Source organism: Durio zibethinus, chromosome 11 (assembly GCF_047325235.1).
Source record: "Durio zibethinus cultivar Kanyao isolate XHJ-2024 chromosome 11, ASM4732523v1, whole genome shotgun sequence".
NCBI lineage: Eukaryota > Viridiplantae > Streptophyta > Magnoliopsida > Malvales > Malvaceae > Durio > Durio zibethinus.
In genome coordinates this window covers 20462509-20482903 of record NC_143172.1, presented here as the reverse complement: position 1 = coordinate 20482903, position 20395 = coordinate 20462509, and the positions used below count along the sequence as shown (strand labels likewise).

Sequence of the window (20395 nt, the reverse complement as noted above, 5' to 3'; positions counted from 1 at the left end):
AATTGAAAACTAGGTAATAAATCAATGATAATAGAATAGTAAATACATAATAATATAATAATAAATTATTGATAATTTAGTAATAAATTATAACATAGTAGTAAATCATTAATAACTTAGTTATAAATTAGTGATAATTTAATAGTAAATTAATTAATCATTGATACATTTGTAGTAAATTATCGATAAATTAATAGTAAATTAATTATAACTTTATAATAAATTATTAGTAATTTAATGATAAATCATTAAAAGTTTAATAGTAAATCATTCATAAATTAGTAGTAAATTAATGATAATTTAATAGTAAATCATTAATAACTTAATAATAAATCATTGATAATTATTAACTTAATTATCAATCATTGATAATTTTTTTATATTTAAAATTGTCAAAGATTGAATCTTGATTACTAACAGAAACAAAATTAAAACTTTCATTTTGGAAGGTTCACATAAACTTACCATGGACATATTCAATAAAAAAATTAGTAAAAAAATTCTAAATTTAAATGAAATAATAATGTTATTATATTAAAAAAATTCTTGTACTAAAATAAAACTCACGTTTTGTTGTAGAAATCTATTGTTAGATATATAATTGCACAACTTTTATCAATAATTACTAAAAATATATCATAAATAAACAAAATTATATGAAATGTTACCAAATTTTCATCAAGCAATTATCAAAAGTTTTTTAAAAATTATCCAAAATTATATTAATGGTTAAAAAAATTATATTATAAATTATTAAACTAATATTAAAAATTACTAAAATTGTATTAAAGTTATTAAAATTTTATAAAAAATTATTAAACTTTTAATAATAATTGCTATAACATATCAAATATTATCAAAATCAAAATCATATCAAAAGTTATCAAATTTTACTTATATCAAAATCAAAATTAAATTATTAATATTTATCACTATTATCATATTATCTAAAAAAATTTACTGAATTAAATTTTTAAAGATAAAATTACACGTATGTTAGACAAGTGCTAAATACTAATTTGTATAGAAGCAAGAGTGACTAATGAAATTATTTGAGTTGTAAATTGAAAGCAATGAATTACCGGGTAATAAAATTAAAAATTATCAAAAAAAAAAAAAAAGGGGGCCGAGTGCCATTGGAGGACTGGAAATGCTTATTCCATTATTATTAAATTTTAATGTTTAGTTGCACCAAAAATTTTTTTAATGTTTTAGGATCCAAATTTTAATTTAATTAATTCATAGCAAGAGATACATGCAACAAATTTGAGATTAAAAATCTTAACACCTATAAATTTTTTTTTTTAATCCTAACGAGTCAAAGCAGAGTTGAAATACAATAAATTCATCCTCAAATTGCCAAAGTGACCAACCATTTAAATAATTAACTATAGAGTACTGACCACTTTTCAGATGTTACTACTTTCTAGTATATCATATTTGACATGGAATCAGAAAATCTATGAAAGAAAAATGTATTTACTTATTTCAATAGGAAGCCAACTCGACAAACAAATCATAAAGAGCAGTAGAAGTAGTCTGTTTAAAACCATCAGTTGTTAGATATGCCTCAACAATCTGTCTTCAGGGATCACCCCTAGAGAGTGCATTGCAATATGCAACATAATTTAACATTCCTGTCCTCAAAATCCTGTCCAACTCTACAAGCTAAAGAAACCACCGGCGATTAACTTCCTCTTAAGTAACAAAGATACTGACTATGATGCAGGGACAAGATGATAACATTAATGCCGAAAGTACCTCGAATATACTGCTGTATCTATGCATATATGGGTAAATATATATATATATATATATATATATATATATATTGGCAGTTGATTAGTCCAGGAGAAAGAAACAAGCAAGAATGATTCAGTGCATTGCAGGGCGAAGAGCACGGGACCGAACAGGAGTCTTTGATGGGCTTATCCTGCATATGCAACATGCAAATAATCCCATAAAATTAGGGAAGAATTTGAATTTACAAATCATTAAAATGCTAGACATCAACTCAAACAGAGAAGTCTCACAAACCAACCTGATGGGCAGTGATCCCAAAACTGCACCACTGCAGTTGAGGGCTGCAATTGCACTTTCAGCCTGCAAGAGTGGAAAAATAAAACATAAAGATCATCCTTGCACACAGCATCCATGCAAATTTACTAGTTTACAAATAAAGCCAACATTATGAAACACTCCAGCAGACAAATTGCAGCACAGTCATTCAATGGCAATCACATGGAAAATTAACAAGCATCTTGTGCAAGTATAATGCAGTTCCTCAGGTAAAGAAAAAGCACACCAACAACATGAGTATGGTGCAATAAATGGCTTTGTTGCTGGATGATAAACTGACAAGTTTAAAGCTGACACTGCTTTCAAGCGAATGGACAATCAGTCAGTCTGGCCGCCAACATAAAATACAAAAGGTTGTATGGAGTGATGCTCTATATCACAACGTCCTGATTGCATCCTCTGACTAGGTTAGTCATCACAAATCAAATTCCAACAACACGGCAAATAGTCATTGAGATTTAAGTGACCAGGCACACATGACTCTCCTCTGGTCCTAGGTAGAACTCAGGATACTCGAAGAAAGCTGCGCATTTCTAAAACTGCTAATCTCAGTAAACATTTATTCTGCAGCATGTGAAACCCTCATTTCCCTAAGTCAACTGCTGGTAAAGGAAGGTTTCATTGAATTGGTTCACTGTCAATCAACACACTTCCACAAAACTTGCGAGCACAGCTCCTCATTTCACACTCCTACAATCAACAATTCATGGACCAGCAGGCTCGATCATAACTGGTCTTAACAGTCTTGCACCAACAGCTGTAAAGGCCCTATAAATGACCATAACCTTAAAAAAAGACATTTCAGTATCTTCCCAATCCATTAGTCTTAGTGACTGTAGTGAGAGAAGGGACCAATGGGAAGATCTGGACTACTCTTGCAGCAGCGTTAGTTTTCCACAATTTAATTCTCCTAAATCAACATGCACAGTCCCATTTGACAATGTATTTCCTATATAGTTCACATCTCAAAAACCACTTCAAGCAACACAATCAAGCAGCAATCAAAAAGGAGGCATGATGCCAAAACCAAAACAGGAGAAAACAAGGGAGATATTCCCTAAAGAAGTTGACCAATATCACTTCACTTAATCCAATGAATGCCTCAGATAAAAAAATCCCATGAATTTTAAGATAAAAAAGATAGTTAAGGCTTGGAATACCAGAGAAAGCATGATAGTAAATTATTCATGCAAAGAAGTGGCTAGATAATGTTGCAAGGGAATAGACCGTCTAATTGTTCATCTTATAAGTAAATTATTCATGCAAAGAAGTGGCTAGATAATGCTGCAAGGGAATAGGCCATCTAATTGTTCATCTTAGAATAAGTAAGATTTTAAGGTATAGGCCACAACATAGAACAGAATGTTCTCAACTTGAGAAAGAACATTACAGATAATTTAACCTGACACCATAAAAATGGATGTCGCAACAGTTTCAGTAAATAAAGATAGCAAGAGTGCGACTACCATTGTGAACTCAACAAAAGCAATACGAGTTGAATGATGATAGTCTCCCAATAGCCTCAAGCGTTGAACCTACCATAAAGCAAACATGTTCAATAATAAATCATCAAATGTGACAAATATAAGACAAGCAGTATTTATAAGGCAGGTCACATGAGAAACTACAGACCTCCCCACAAACTGATTCAAAGAAGAGCTTGATATCTGCTTGAGTAACCTGTATCAATTGAACAAAGAAGCCTGGAATTATTGATCGGGTTGTTAACCACAATAGCATTAAAGAGAAATAATGGACATGAAAAAACGACCTTCTTGTCTATGTTTGTACAGTAAATGGTCCTTGAGCACATCTCCCGCTCATCCTCAGACTGTAAGAGCATAAAACAAACAAAGCCAAGTAATTAAAGAGGAAAACAGATATCAACATGACTCTGATTCTGTTTCTATATCTTATACACAACTGTGAATAAAGTTCATTCATCATATAGATGCTTTACCCTGGGTAAAAAAGTTGGGTTAACAGGTGCAATTGCAGTCTTGGAAGGCAGCACTCTTACAGGGTAATAACCGAGCATGGTTCCAGACAAATTCAAAGCAGCCCTCGCATCCTCTACGAAAACATTGAATCATCAATTCTATAAAATGAGGGAAGATATCAATGCTTACCAAATTGCATAAGACTTTCATAATACCTTCTCTATAAAACTCGACAAAAGCAAAGCGGAGAACAGAATTAGGATCACCGCATATACGACAATCAACAACCTTTTGACCAAAATAACAGGGAGTTATTTTAGGGTAATAATCCACCACTGCTAAGTTGGATAAACTGAAAATTCTGTATTAAATAGTAGAAGAAACAAGAAGTACCGGTCCGCAACTTAGAAAGAGACCCGCAAGAAGCTCCTCAGTAACCTATAGGATAAACATAATCAATCAGTAATATATCACTATATCAGTGCACAAAGTAAAACCGAGGCAAAAACCGTAAGTGTGAAAGTATGTCACCTGTAAATCAATATCAGATACATAAACGGTCTTCCTAATTGCATCCTCCCACTGTGCACTGCTCGTTCTATTATTCAACCTTCTCTTCCCTTGGCTAGAGTTATTCCTCTTCTGAGTAAAAAGGAAAACAGAAAATCAACAAAAACAATAAAATTGTTATAAAATAATTTTAAACAAAAAAAAGCCAAAGTAAAAAGAAAGTAGCATACCCTTCTATTAGCATTTCCATTGGCGTTGCCAGAATTAGCGTGCACTACAAAATTGTCAGTACTATATCCAAACCCATTTCCCAAAAAGCGATTATCTTGATTTTTGTTTTGATCGTGGTTATCATTAAGATTATGATGATGATGATGATTGGCAAGGGAAGGAGGTACAAATTCCTCAGCCATAGGATTAAGCTTCGACAAAATCTCAACCAAATCTCTCATTTCATTCTTGAAAACTTCACCATTACTCCCTTTTTCCACATTGCTAAACCCATTAAGCCCAGCAGTCTTTGTCACCATCTGCTGCTGATTCTTTTCATTAAACCCATTTTGCATCTGAGTATTGCTATTGCCATTGCTGTCGGTGGCTGCTGCTGGTTTTTCTTGTTCAAAGTTGGCTTCTTTAGTAGTCTTAGCATCAGTCACGGAAGCAGTCCTAGTTTTTGATTTATCTGGATCATTTACCGCATTGGAGTCAGACGATACTACAGTGTTTTCCAAATTTTGACCGGATGACCCGATTTTCGCCCCAGCATTCTCAGCAACCGCCATGATCAAATAGAAACTCCCTCTACCCAAAAAAAAGATGGTCTTTTTCTGATTCTCTGTAAACCAAAAAAAAAAATCCATCTTTACTGTTCTGCCATATTTGATGATCCGAGAAACAAATACCCAAAAAAAGAAAAGAAAAATAGCTATAATTGTTGTTGTAGTTGTTAGAAGAGTAGCATACCTGCCTTTTCTAAATGGTTTCAATCTAGGTTAAAGCCAAACCCACCTCAAAGATCGTCACTTTATATACTAAGATTTAAAAAAAAAAAAAAAAACACTCTGCAAATCGATAGAGGTAACAGGTAAAACAGAGGACAACCCCTTTTTCTTTGGCTTCTCTTTATATATTTTAATAATATTATTATCTATTGGTTACAGTGATGATCCTGCAGATGGATAAAAAGAGGGTTGGAGAGAAAAAGGTAATGAGAGAGAGAAAAAGAGGAAAATGGTTTGGTTGATGCGTTCTTTGAATGTCCGTTTGTCCTGTTCACTGCCTTTTTGGACCTCTTCACAACGTCTCAATTTTTTTTTTTTTTTACATTGTCAATTTTACAGGCCCATTTACCAGTATTAGTATTTACTTATCGTTTAAAACTGGGAGTTTCTATTCTGACCTTGTTTTACTCTTCACATTTTTCTTAATTATTTTTAAATCAAATTATTTAATTATAATTTTTTTTTTATATTTATCACTTTTTAAACTTCTAAATTTGCATATACAAAAATTTTTAAAAATTTTCGAATTTATATGATTGAAAACTTAAAAAATTTTATAAGATTTTTTTAATTTATTTTTTTTAATTTATCAAATGTTTATATTTTATATAAGTTATAAAATTTACCAAACATGCATATATGTAAGCCTTAAAATTTATACGAAAAAAAAAATTAAATAATTTTACTTAAAATTTAAAAACAAAAGGTAAATGTCGAAAAAAAAATAGTGTATTTAAAGCTCTCAAATTCTAAAATCTCCTTCTTCTCTTTTTTATGTACTTCCATAAATACCCATGTATGTATGTTTATTCATGCATGTGTCATGTGTCAATCTCACTCCTTCCATATCATTGGCGATATCTTCATTTTTTTTGTTTTTTTTTGGTGAGTGACCAATATTTTGATTATATATCACATGCTATTTTATATTCTTGCCTTAAAAAATAAAAACCATTTTGTATTACTATTAATCTATTATGTTTATTTCAAAAACAAATTGAAAATTGAAAATTATCCTATTATCTTGTTTATTCTATAATTTAACATTTATATTGATTTACTTTTGTATTATCTAAAATTAAGAAATCTTAAAGAAAAATAAGATGAAAGTTCTGCAGTAATATTTCGTTATATTCATGCATTTGTCACAAAAAAAAAAAATATGTGTTATTACAATGTTATCAAAGTCTAGTAGGGGTGGGAAAAAAAATTAAGAAATTTCAAAATCGATTTAAAATTATAATGTTTGGTTTGTTTCAGATCAATTTTTTTTTTAGTTAATTCAAATCAAGTTCAGATATTAAATATATATATTATGTTTAAATTAGATTTCAGATCGAAAGATAAAAAATTAAAAAAATAAAATTGAATTGAATTATATATTTTTTTAGTTTTTATATATATTTTAAATTTTTATAAAATAAAAATAATAATTTTATATTAACATTTATTTAAATATATTAAAATTTATATTAAAATAATATATAAAAATTAAAAATCTATAAATAAAATTAAACCAAACTGATAAAATTTGATTCAATTTGATTTGAATTCAGATCAAATTTTTAGATTTTTATAATATTATATAATATCAAAAACTTTTAATCAAACTCGATTTGAACAGAACTATTATCATCTCCGAACATTAATTTTTTTTATTTTATATATATATATATATATGTTTACCTTATTTAAATTATTCAAATTTGATTCAAATTTGATGCGAAATCTAATCTAATGCTAAACTTGTTTGGAGTATAAGAAGGAGAATTATTTTAAATCCATATTAATATCCATTTCTTATTTGGTCTACTGCCCATGTTAGGCATAATAGATAAAGATTTATTTAAATAATTAAGTAAAAAAATAAATTCAAGAATTTATAGAAGAAAGATGTACTAGTTAGTTGCTATAAACTTTGGTACAATTAAAAAGGATATTAAATTATAGAACATGTAAAAATTAAAATAAAACTAAAGCATTTTAGATTATGATTAGAGGTACCTGATCAGATTGACAACTCAAAATCCTAAATTCGTGTTTAACTCCCTCGAATTTTGTCTAATTAATTTATAAATATTATAAAAATATTAAAAAAATATTTTTAAATAAAATAAAATAATATTTATTAATAAAATAAAAAGCATGGATAGCTTAGCACTTAAAATAGTATTCATGACCATTATGAATCACGTCAAACATGGCGATGAATATTGAAATTTGAAAACCCGTATTCAAAACTACTAAAAATCAAATGACATATAATTTGATTTAAATATATATTTATATCATATAAAATATTAATAATTTATATATTTATATTATATTTTATATTAAAATTATGTATTATAATTCGTATCGATATAAAAATATTAAATATAATTTTTTATTTTATTAAATTTATATATTTTTTGTTAAAATTTTAAAATGTATTATATTTTTATATTTTTTATGTATGTTATTTTTATGTTATATTACTGTCTCATATTTTAAATTGTTCACTTTTTTATTGATAAATAATTTTTAAACATGAACATTGAAAAGAAAATATATTTTCCATATCACCAAATTTATTAAAAATTTTGAAAAGTTGATTTGAATTATTATTTTCCTCTCAAATTGTTTTGGTTTTATTGATTTTTATGTAATTTAAAAAAAACTTTAATTTTAGTATATTTAATATTAAATTTTAAATTTTTTTATAAAATTAAAGTTTTATAATTTTTAATGTCAAAAACTAAAAAATTCATAAAAACTAATTTTAAAATTTTTAAATAAAAATTTTAAATGTTAAAAAAATAATTTTGAAACATTAAAAAAAAAAAAAGACTGAGGGAGTATGAGATTTAAGGAACTAGGATAAGATAGTTTGACGAGAAATGCTCTAAAACTTAAAATAAAGCAAAAGCATTTTCAAAATCATCGCAAACAAGCAAAATAAGGAAAGAAAAAGAGATGAACGATGATGATGACGGCGAAATGTTAACATGCGGACGCATTTATTCTTCGCAGTCTGGTAGATATCACTTTGATCGTGACACGTGCGCAAGGGCATCTTGTTACGATAGCTGTCACTATCAACCAAGGTAACGGACGTCAATTTTGGTATCATCACCATTTGTTATAACCAATCACACCTTTGGGGCCCACTCGTACTGATGTTCGAAACATGACGAAAACTCTATTAAATCCGATTAGAAACGTGTCGCTCTGGTTTGGTAAGGTTTTGGTTGGTTGTTGAATAAATAAGAAACGACACCGTATTGAAATTCTAGATAACCGCCTTTCTTGCCAGTTCAAACTTGGTTGCAGAGAAGAAATTGAAATAGTGAAGAGAGTTGAATCACATGTTCAATTTGGTTTTTACAACAACAAAAGTCAAAATTTTATCATGTTCTAAAACTTATATTAAAAAAAAAAAAAAAAACTATTGTACGTAAAAAAGAAAGAAACTCTTTTTGACAACCTTTCAATACATACATTTGTCAAATAAAGAAAATGGATATAGAATTATGATACACGAAAAATAAAACAGATAATAACCAAAATGATTTGAGAATTTTCAATTATAGGTTAATTTAATATTATTGTTGTGCTTGAAAAAAATTTAAATTAAAAAACATATTTAAAAAATATGATGAGAAAAATATGGTTAAAATTTTTAAGTGTTTAATATTATTATAAAAAGGTGTTATGAGTAATTAAATACCTATAAAATATGCATAAAATAATATAGTAGAAATAAAGTGATAATATAATTATTTTCTATTTAAAACATTTTTTTATTGCAAAAACACTTTTTTTTTTAGTTTTAAAATTTTAAACTTTTAGACTGAATTGTCATATTTTTTATTTTTTTAGGTTAAATATAAAAATAATTCATGTATTATATACTTTTTATTGGTTTGATACATGAAAAAATAAAACTTTTAGTTTAGTATTTCAACTTTTATTTCATCAATTATTTTGGTATCTGAGACTAACGTCGTTAATTAACTTACTAACGTAACATGAACATTCAATAAGATTTTGATACTTGCCAAAAACTTCTATCAGCGTCACATCATCAATTATAACGTTAACATTAAAAGAAAATTTTTAAAATTTTGTAAAAACTAAAAAAAATTGTAAATTTTTTAAAAAATTGAAGTATTTTTAAAAATTATAAAAAATTTAAAACTGAAAAAAATCTCAAATTTTAATTAACAATGAAATTTTCTTCAACTTCAAAAAAATCACAAAAACTTAAAAAATTAAAAATAATAAAAATCTAAATTTTTTTCTAAAAAATTTTAAATTTTTTAAAAATTGTAAAATTTTTTTAATTATGAAAATTTTCATTTTTTCAATGTTGCAATTTTTAATTTTTTTATATAGTTTATGATTTTTTAAGATATTTTTAAATTTTTTATTAAATTTTTAAGTTTTATTGTTTTTTATTTTTCAAAATTTTAAAGATTTTTTTATAAATTTTTAGAATTTTTTTAAAAATTTTCATTTTTATTTTCATTTTTTAAATAAATTTTAGATTTTAGATTTTTTATTTTTAAATTTTTTTGAATTTTTTTGAATTTTTTTAATTGTAAAAAAATTATTTTTATTAAAATTTACATTTTTTGAATTTTTTAAGATTTTTATTAAAATTTGGAGATTTTTTGAATTTTTAAGTTTTAATAAATTTTTAATTTTTATAATTTCTAAAAATATTTCATTTCATCATTTTTATAATTTTCTAAAACATCTCAAGTTTTTTTTAATTTTTTTAGATTTTTTTAATTTTAAAAATTTTTTCTATTAATGCTGATATGACAATTGATAACATGATGCTAATTAGACTTTTTGACATGTATCAATATTTTATTGATTGTTTATACTACATCAGCAAATTGACTAATGACGTTGCCCGAAGTACCAAAGTAAATGACAAAATGAAGGTTCGAGTATCAAATTGGCAATTTTATTTTTTTTAGCTATCAAACCAACAGAAATTATATAATCCAAAAATTATTTTTATATTTAACTTTATTTTTTAATATTAAAATTGAGTAAAAATAATTTTTGAATGTAAAAATTACTTTTAACAACAATCTATACATATATTAAAAGTAGTCCCCTATTTCAATTTTACTATCCACATTTTTAAAGTCTTAAAAAAATTTAAAGTTAATTTGAGTCATAAAAAATTGCTTATAGGTGTTTTTTTTTCTGTATCGTAATATCTCCAGCCATCCTCTCTCTCTTTCTTTTTCTATTTATATTTTTTCATTGCGCGTTTTCTTTTCTTTTTCAAATACTAGCTCCGATTGCATCTATAACTTAGGTTTTCAGGAAAACTAGGGCAACTTAACATTTTCATGTAGGTGATATCTAAGTCTTTAGCTTTGTCCTATTTTTTTCTTTTATTTTTTACTATTGTCATCAAGATTTTATTAGTTATTGTTATTTGGTTTTCAAAAATAAACAAAACCCATAAAGGAATCAGATTAGTTTTTCATTCTTTACTATTAAACTTGGTGTTTAATTTGGTTTATCATGAGATCTTATTAGTTTTTGTAATTAGGCTTCAAAGATGAAAGAAATCTTATGAAAGAATCAGAGTTAATCACTAAGCCATTGGACAAAATCTATAAAATTGATAAGTAATCTATGTTTTTCAGTTTTTGTATTTTCAGTGTTAATAAAATTTTACATGTTTGATTTTTTACTCTTTTTGTCATGTGTCATTTGTTCAAATGTGATTTATATTGTCACCTATATTTTCTCTCAATCTAAGAAAAAAATAATAATAAAATTAAGAAATTTTCTTTCTCTTTTTCTCTTTTTCTTTGCTCTAATTTCCAATATTTTTTCTGTGCTCTAATTTTTAGTATTTGTGATATGTAAAACTCCATTGATCATTAGAAAGAGAAAAAGAGATATAAAATCAAATGTTCTAATCCTAATTTTACTTGGAAATTCATTTAAACCTTGATTTTATTTTTGTCTCAACTTATTCATTAATTGTTTTGATCTATTTTGATTTCTATTTTTTTTTCTTTTTAGCTAAAAAGAAGTTCAAGTTTTCATCGCTGTTATATTAGAAACAAACGATGATGATGAAGAACACTATAAGACTTGCCGATTTGGCTTTAGCAGGTTTAGTGAATTTGATATGCAAGTTTTGCAAGTTTTATCTCTTATTTTAGTTGTTTTGCTTTCTTGCATCTGTTGTATTTTATATTTTTCTAACATTGTGAAGTATCTTAGGTGGATTATGCTATATGAGTTGCACAATCTGTACCTATATGCCTAATCTATCCCCTCTTCACTCAACTTTCTCTACCAAGTTTTACATCACCTCCCCTAGCTTTCATTATGATAAAGTTTTTTTAGGTACGCATTTTCTCAAATAGTTTATGTTTTGTTTCTTGTGGATGTTTCAATTTTTGTTGTTTGGTTGCAGGGACAATGCAACTAAAAATGTTGTTATTGAGGGTTGTAATATTAACTTTTTGGTTAATACAAGGCAAGGCAAAATTGTGCCAATTCTCAAGGATTGTTTAATTTAGATTCCTTTGAGATAGTTATGGATGCTTTTTGGTCATAATGGTTATGGTAAATCTACCCTTTTAAAGGTATATTTAGTCTTAAAATTTCTTTTTTCCTATTAGAAAATCAATATAGGTATTGATAATCTAAAACAAAAAATGCCACTTGCTTCACCTAGCGCGATAATGGATCAACTTCAATTTTCCTAAAAATTTGTAGACTTTACCATTGAAATTTTTAGATAACCATATAAGCCTTTAAAAGAGTGCAAATAACTAAGAAAATAACAACTTTTGTGGTTAGCAAGTAGTATTGCTTATTAAGAAAAAGTATGCTACCATTATGTGTTTGATAAACTATTGGTTTTCTTTTTGTTTAGAAAATATAGCTTGAATTATTATGAGCTGCTTATATTGTGAATCATACAGATCTTGGCTAGTCTTTTGTCCCCAACAAATAGAACTTTATTTGTTTGAAGTCCAAAAAGTTATGTATTCCAAAATCTAGACCATTAGGTTGGTTCTTTTCCTTGGGAAAAACTATTTATATTACTATATGTTTTGGATTTTGTTCTTGGATTAGTTTTGTTACATCTATATTTATAATGGTATGAGTTTTTGGGGTGCTTGTGATGTCGATCTTGTAATTAGTATAATCTAAATTTGACTATGGCATTGCAGAAACCTTATTAGAATTGTTGGCTAAACATCATTATTTTCATTCATATTTGGTAACTAAAACAAGAAGAAATGCACTTAATTACCTTTTTTTGACAAAAAAATGTAAACTATTCCTATATCTTATTTAAAAAAAAGTTGTTTTAAAGCATTTTTGCTGCACTTAAGGTAGTGGGACTAATTACTAATTTTGCAAGACTATTTCCAATCGTCATATTTATATGTTATAGTTAAAAGTTATCTTTAATACACTAATAAATTGTTTTGTGATTATTATAAATATTAACAAGCTTTTTATTTTTTACAACTCATATTTAGCTCTAGATAAAATGAGAAATCAAGATTCTGCTATGCAATTAGACTAAAAAATTGTATTATCAACTATATAATTTTTGGCTACAATTCAAAAAGGATAGGTATGTCAAATAATCAAAAGTGTGAAGTTTTGAAATATTATTAGGTTATTTTGCATGACTTATTTAATATAACATACATTTTTCTATGCTTAAGTTAAATTTTCTTTTACTTTATGTAGATAATTGTTTTGTCATTTAAACATTGTGTTTCTCCATCCTCCCAACTAATCATTATATTATTTTTAACTCATAATAGATTTTTTGGTTGCATAATGAACCATTATATATATTTTTTTCATTACATTCATTTACTTTAATAATGTTGCATTCCATGAAGAGAATTGTATTTGTATTTATCTTCAATTGCACACGTGAACATAATTGTGTTTGTATTCTTTTTCAATTGCACACATGAACATAATTATGTTTGACCTAAGCTAATACAAAAAATCCAACACATATGTGTTTCCTTACTAATATGTTTCAGTATTACTTTCAAAATGTCATTAGAGCAGTAAAATTAATAAGTCCAATCAATTGCACTGAGCTGACTGCCTCTAAATATGATGTGTACATTTAAAAACTTAGGTTAAGTAAAAAAAAGTGTAAGAAATATTCATATTACTTTTATTTATCACAACTCAGATTTCATTCTGTTGCATCAATAGTCACATTCTCAAAGTTATAATGTGAGATGGAATGGCAATTTAATATATCAAGAAAGAATAGCTTTTAAATAGCACGACAAATACAAGTAAATTAGTTATGCATTTTAATTTTTAATCATTGTATTCAAATAATAAGTCTACCATGAAGCACAAGAATGTCTTTATATGTATAATAATATATTTTCATTTAGCAAAACATATAGCATGTGATAGGCATACATAATGCATTACAGTTTTAAGATTTATATAATATTTATAATAATATATTTCCACTTGGTAGCACATATAACATTAAATGATGTATATTTTATTTGTTTCTATTTATACACTACACCATGTTGCTAGATATATAGGAGATTCTATTTGCCTTCATAATTGCAGCCTTTAAATTAGGTTTCTTTAATATTTTGGGTTGTATTTTTATTTTTTTCAAGTTTGAATGTAATTGATTTATTCATGTTTATAAGATTTTATATTTTTATTATATTTAAATTGAAATTGTGATGTAAATCAAATTATAAGGAATTTTTTATTTTGTTCATTGATAAGAATTGGTATTTCAAACTGATGCAATGTTCTAGCTCATGACCTTCAAAAAATTTAACTTACTTTTTGTTTGATACTATATATAATCAAATTCTTGCATTTCCTCTCTTTGTTCGATGTTGACTTCACTGTGTTAAATGTAATATTGTCCTATTGATCTTTTAAACTATATATGCTCCTAATTTATTTTAATTCTTAAATTTTTATTTTTTAAGAATTGATATTGTGATGGTTAATTACAATGAGGAGCGGTTTCCTCAACTACGAACTAACACATAAATTTGTTCATTTAATGTTAACAGAAAATACCTTACTAATGCTTCATAAAGGTTTCCATATGGCTATTAGTTGCTACATTTGAGGATTAATGACCTGTATGCAGCCTTAATTTTTAATAATCTTGCGTCTAATTTTTTTTATTTAAAAGTAACCCAATATTGAACCTCGTTTTTATACTTTTTTTATATTTGCATGTTTTTGTGTAAAAGGAAAAAAAAATCATAAAAAATCATAAACATTAACTTTTTAATGCAAAGCATCGTGAGAAAGGCTATGAAAACAATTTTGTATGTGATATTTCTATTCATAAATTTGTTTTTGCGGAAAGAGATAGAATTGGGAATGGAATAGGATGTTTAAGTTGTCCAAGAAGATTCTAGCATGGATAACCAGAGTTATTGGTTTATTGATATTCCAAATCTATTATCAATGTTTGAACAAATATATTTTTTATAATTTATGTTTCAACAAATATAATTTTATTTTGTATAACTTATGCTTTTTATTAGTTTTTGAACTCTATGTTTAATGTTGACTTTTCCTTAATCATAGATTTCATGCTAACGAAATTTGCTTGGTATAGATTTGTTTTATATAACTTATCCTTTATATTGACCTTTGAACATATAGATTTTATATAAATTATGTTTTCTATTACCTTACGGATCTATACTTTTTAATTATGCATTTCATGTTGAATTTTAAGGTACTACATAAATACAATTTTATTTTTCAACGATAGCCATGTCTACATGATATCTTCATTAGATAACTCATAGAAACCTAAAAAAATATATATTTTTATCATGCTCATACATTTAAATTAACTTCCTGGAACGTAACATGAGCCTTTATCTAGTGTTGTATTATAACTAAATTTTAGGATTAGAAAATGAAAGGTGGGTCTACGAGCAACATTTTTAGGCTAGCATGATTCATACCAAAATTATTGGCCTTTTTAAAATTTTTTTTTCCCATTTTAATTAGGCCAATCTGGTCAATGCTTTTATTATAAATAAGTAAATAAAATTAAAAATTAAAATCAATAAATTAAAAAATTTCATTACATAGATTAAACATATAAATTTTGATATATTTGTTAAATAAATATTTTTAATAAAAATATTAACAAAATTTAAATTATAAATAATATTTTTAATAAGTTTTTACATAATATTAATTTTCATATTAAATTTTATTAATTTATTAATTTAAAATTTTTATTTCTTCATTTTTAATAATAAATTTTATGAACTACATCGTATCTTACAAATTTTTATGTAAATTTTGTATGAGCCATGTTACTTGTCTTATCATTTTGTCACAAACATTTTTGTACTTTATGATATGATATGTTGATAAGATAGTTTTACGAGTAAATTAGTTCATTCATGAATGAAGTAATAAAATAAAATCAATACATTATTATCTTGAATTGCGAGACAAATACGTAATGATAAAATATTAATAGGAATAATTTTTGTTGATACCGCATATTAATAATGTTAAAGCAAGAATTATTGAACTCTGGAACCACTCTTACTTTATCAAAACATCTTTTTTTGTCTTTTTTCAAAAGACAAAACAGTAAAGGCAGCATATCTTTGATCTTTCATTTTATAACAGGCATAGTCTAATAATTTTTGTATCAATAGTGTTATTCACTGCATTAAGAATACTCATTTTCTAACATTATTGGCGGTTTAAAACAAAGATTTTGTGATTTAATTAGTAAATACTTTGGACCACTTTATAAAACTGTAAATTGGCAATGGAAACAGGATGTGGGGAAATGGCACACAGATCAATGGAAACTGTGTTTCAGTCATTGATATTGAGTACGACCACCGTAGGGCTTAAGTACCCTAAACTCAGGGAAATGGTCTGCCGTTGCCACTCAAATAACAACCCAATACTTCGACGGGAGTCAGGAAACATGAAAACGACTTTGATTGCCTGTTTTCTCGTCGAGATACAGTGCGTCAATAAGTGTACAGTGTTTATTTTTTATGACTTTATCCCAACTCCTGATCCTTTGATTTGGTTTTTCAATTTTTCATGTCACAAAATTTGCTAATTTTTCTCATTTTAATACACAGTTGTTTCTAAGAAAACCCACGCTTATATCAAAGTAGGAAATGAATTAGAATCAAACAAGGTTAATAGTTCCTACTTCCTACATTTTGCCTAGAATGAACAAAAGACACAGAAGAGGCACAGTTTTTTTTCCTTTTCTCTTTTTTTTTTTGGAATTTATATGGAAAAGAACAAAAATATTAAAATACAGTGATATGTCAGCCACAAAAATGTAACGTCAAGCTTTTTCATAGTTGTCAGAACTATCTTGTCTTAAAGTCCAACTGTGGCACTGAAACCCCGGTCCCTGGTTGTGGCACTGAAACCCTGGTCCCTGGCTTGGTTCCTAACTCTGCGATGGAAAACATTATCAGACAGGCCGGCCTGATCAGCTCAAATAAATGAAGAAGAAGAAAGAAGCATCAGCAATGAAGCAGCATGTCAATACAAATTAACTCGAGCCTTGACTCAGTTTTGAAGTGGTGAGATAGTATATCCTTTTTAAAATAAAGAGACACACCTACCATTGAGTCTCGAGATAAGATCTCAACAATCATCATTTAGTCTTATAAAGGTTAAAGATAAAATTGTCTTTAAACTATAATTTGATAATTATTTAAATTTTTAATATTTTATTACAATTAATTAAATTTTTTATTTTTATTTTGATTCAAATAAATTTTAAATGAATGAAATCTAGTCACATCATAAAATTTAATAAATTAATCCTCAAAATACAGTCAATTAAATCTTTATAGGAAATTTAAAAAGAAATGAACAAAAAAATAGAGAAAAAAAAAGAAATTATTTTATTTAATTTTTACATGTATTCATTACATTATATGGCAAATTTTTATTTATTTTATTAATATTGCATAAAATTATATTTTAATATTACATAAAATTATATTTTAATTGGTAAAAAAAATTAATGGTGTTAATTTTTTCATTAAAATAAGAATTTAATTAGATATAAATAAACGTTGAAGAGATTGATTGATTGTAATAAAAAATTAAAATTTAACTAATTTTTTAATTATAATTCAGAAGCTTTTTCTACCTTTATGGCTCGTTTGATTCATGGAATGAAAGAAAAGAGGATTGAAATTGATATTCTATTAGAATAAAAAATAAGTGGAATTAAATAAAATATATATTATTAAGTTTGGTTCACTCAAATTGAATAGAGAAAAAATTAGTATTAATATGTTTGGTTAGTTCAAATAATATGAAAGGAATAAGTTCAAAAAACATTTTACCCTTATAATTTATTATAAAATTATAAATTAATAAAAATGAATAAAAATTCATAATGATTTAATTTAAAAATTAAATATTAATATTAAATTATAATATTAAATATTAAAATTTAAATAATATTAATTCTATAATATTATATGTTAAGTTAATAACATTCAATATTAATTTAATATTATTAAATATTTTTTTAAAATATTAAAAAAATTTGCAATAATTTTTAACATTATTTAATAATATTTTATATTAAACTAATAATATTAAATATTAGTTTAATAGTATTTATTATTATTTTAATATAATTTGAATACTATTTTCATATTATTTTAATATTAACCATTAATTAAATAATATTTTAGTATTAATATCATTTTATAAATATTTTAAATTTTATCTTAATTAAAAATATTTTCATATATTATATTATATAATTATTAATTTAATAATATTTAAATATTTAATAATAAAAAATTTTAATTTAATAATATTTTCCATATTTAATATTATTTTAATTTTGTGCAATATTCAATATTAATTTAACAATATTTAAATATTTAATATTTTAAAATTTTATTTAATAATATTTGAATATTTAATATTATCTTTAAAATATGTTAACATTCAATATTAATTTAATAATATTTGAATATTTAATAATATAAAATTTTATTTAATAATATTTAAATACTTAATATTATTTTAATATTTTGTTAATATTCAAATTTAATTTAATATTAATTTAAAATATTATATTAATTTTCAACTTAAATATTTAATTTAATAATATTCTAATATAGTATGTTATTTTAATAATTTTTTATTTGAAATATAAATTTAATAATAATTTTATATAATTTTTTTAATAATAATTTAATATTATATATTAAATTCATGCTTTTTGTAATAAGATTAAATATTAATATACTAAATATTATTTTCTTATTAAATATTAAATTCAGAATATTTTAATATATAATATTTTAGCTAATATTTTAATAATATTTGAATATTAAATATTAATTTAATAGTATATTAGTATTGAATAATATTTAAAAAATATTAGTTTTCATTTAATATATTTAATATTAAAAATAATATTATAAAATTAGAAAATATTATTAAATATTATTTCCATTTAATATATTTTATAAAATTAATTATTAAATATTGAAATATCACGAAAATAATATAATATATGAAATATTAAAATATTATTTTTAATATTAAATATGTAATTTAATAAGATTTTAATATAGTATATTATTTTAATAATAAGTTTTAATTTAATAATATTTTAATATTAATAATATGAAATATTAATTTAACAATATTTTAGTATTTACTATTATTTAATTATATTGAAGTAATAGTAATTAATTGTTTAAATTAAATGTTATAATTAATATTCTTTTATTAAGTAAAATAAAAAAATATTAATTAATCATAATAATTAGAATCAATTAAATATATAAGGATAAAATTAGAATTAATTAAATATATAAGAATAAAATTATCCAAAAATTAATATTCTCAACTCTTGATGGGATAAGAGTTACAATTCTTAAAAAAAAAATAAAGAATTGCTATTCCTTATTTTTAAGAAATTGACATTTCTTGAATGCTATTTTTTGCTAAAAGATAAACCAAACAATATATATATATATATATATAAGAAAAATAGTTGGAATGAAATCTCAATGCCATCCAACCAAACATGACCTTTTGCTCGGTCCATAGCACAATTTCCACATATTTCATGGATGTACTTATTATGACTCCCTAGCACTGGGACAAAATTTAGCCTCCATTTTGGATTTTGTGGCTGTTTTTAGTGAAAAATCAGCATCTCAGCAAACTTTTCAGAGGTTTCAACTCTCAAGAAAAACGTGCTTATTTAGGCTTTGCGTGGACCATGGTTTCTAAATGTCATAATCGTTTTATTGTCCAAACAAAAACAGTATGAAAGAAGCATGTTCTGCAATAAACAAATTCACAATGGGGTACACTCATCTTCCAGTGGTTGAGCGTTAATTAAAACGTGAAAAAGCGTTTACAAAATTCTGAAAATTTTCTTTCTCAGGGCAAATTCTGCAAAATATATTAGAAGTCAATGCACAATCGTTTCCATTCAAAAGCCACAATAAACTTTTCTGTTTGAATGTTGAAATTGAACATGGATTATTGATAACTGTTGAACGAAATTCAACTGACCCGTCTTGCATGGCACCCAGAATCTTTTGAAGAGGCTTCAACTTTCAAGATACTCGATAAATGTCCACCTTCCTCCAAACCCAATCATTTCTTATTTTCCTCACGATTTTTGAGTCTCAAAACAAAAAACCCAAAATTTTCCTTATAGAAAAACAGTTTCTTTTGGGTTAAAGCGAAGACGAATAAAAAATTGTTCAAGGTGGGGAGTTAAAAGCTATGTTTTAGACAAACTTCACGATGGTGAGTTTGATATATTATGTTTTCGTT

General features: G+C 24.8%; 1 protein-coding gene across 1 annotated transcript; it reads right to left on the bottom strand.

Annotated features, from left to right (window-relative positions):
- Positions 1 to 1461: 1461 nt before the first annotated feature.
- On the bottom strand, positions 1462 to 5786 carry LOC111289945 (polyadenylate-binding protein-interacting protein 12-like). The gene is made up of 11 exons (XM_022881310.2): positions 5493 to 5786; positions 4760 to 5364; positions 4551 to 4661; positions 4413 to 4457; positions 4235 to 4307; positions 4040 to 4152; positions 3851 to 3910; positions 3712 to 3759; positions 3546 to 3614; positions 2042 to 2103; positions 1462 to 1933 (listed from the first exon to the last, which is right to left on the bottom strand). Exons 2-11 carry the CDS (start codon positions 5309 to 5311, stop codon positions 1876 to 1878), a joined length of 1191 nt encoding a protein of 396 aa, XP_022737045.1. The 5' UTR covers positions 5312 to 5364; positions 5493 to 5786; the 3' UTR covers positions 1462 to 1875.
- Positions 5787 to 20395: the final 14609 nt, after the last annotated feature.

Excerpts from the sequence above, each read along its gene's own strand:
- LOC111289945 (XM_022881310.2), bottom strand. The coding sequence starts at position 5,311 with ATGGCGGTTGCTGAGAATGCTGGGGCGAAAATCGGGTCATCCGGTCAA. Across the intron at positions 3,911-4,039 it reads ACCCAACTTTTTTACCCAGG|TCTGAGGATGAGCGGGAGAT; the intron begins GTAAAGCATCTA and ends ATGCTCTTACAG. Across the intron at positions 3,615-3,711 it reads TTGAATCAGTTTGTGGGGAG|GTTCAACGCTTGAGGCTATT; the intron begins GTCTGTAGTTTC and ends GCTTTATGGTAG.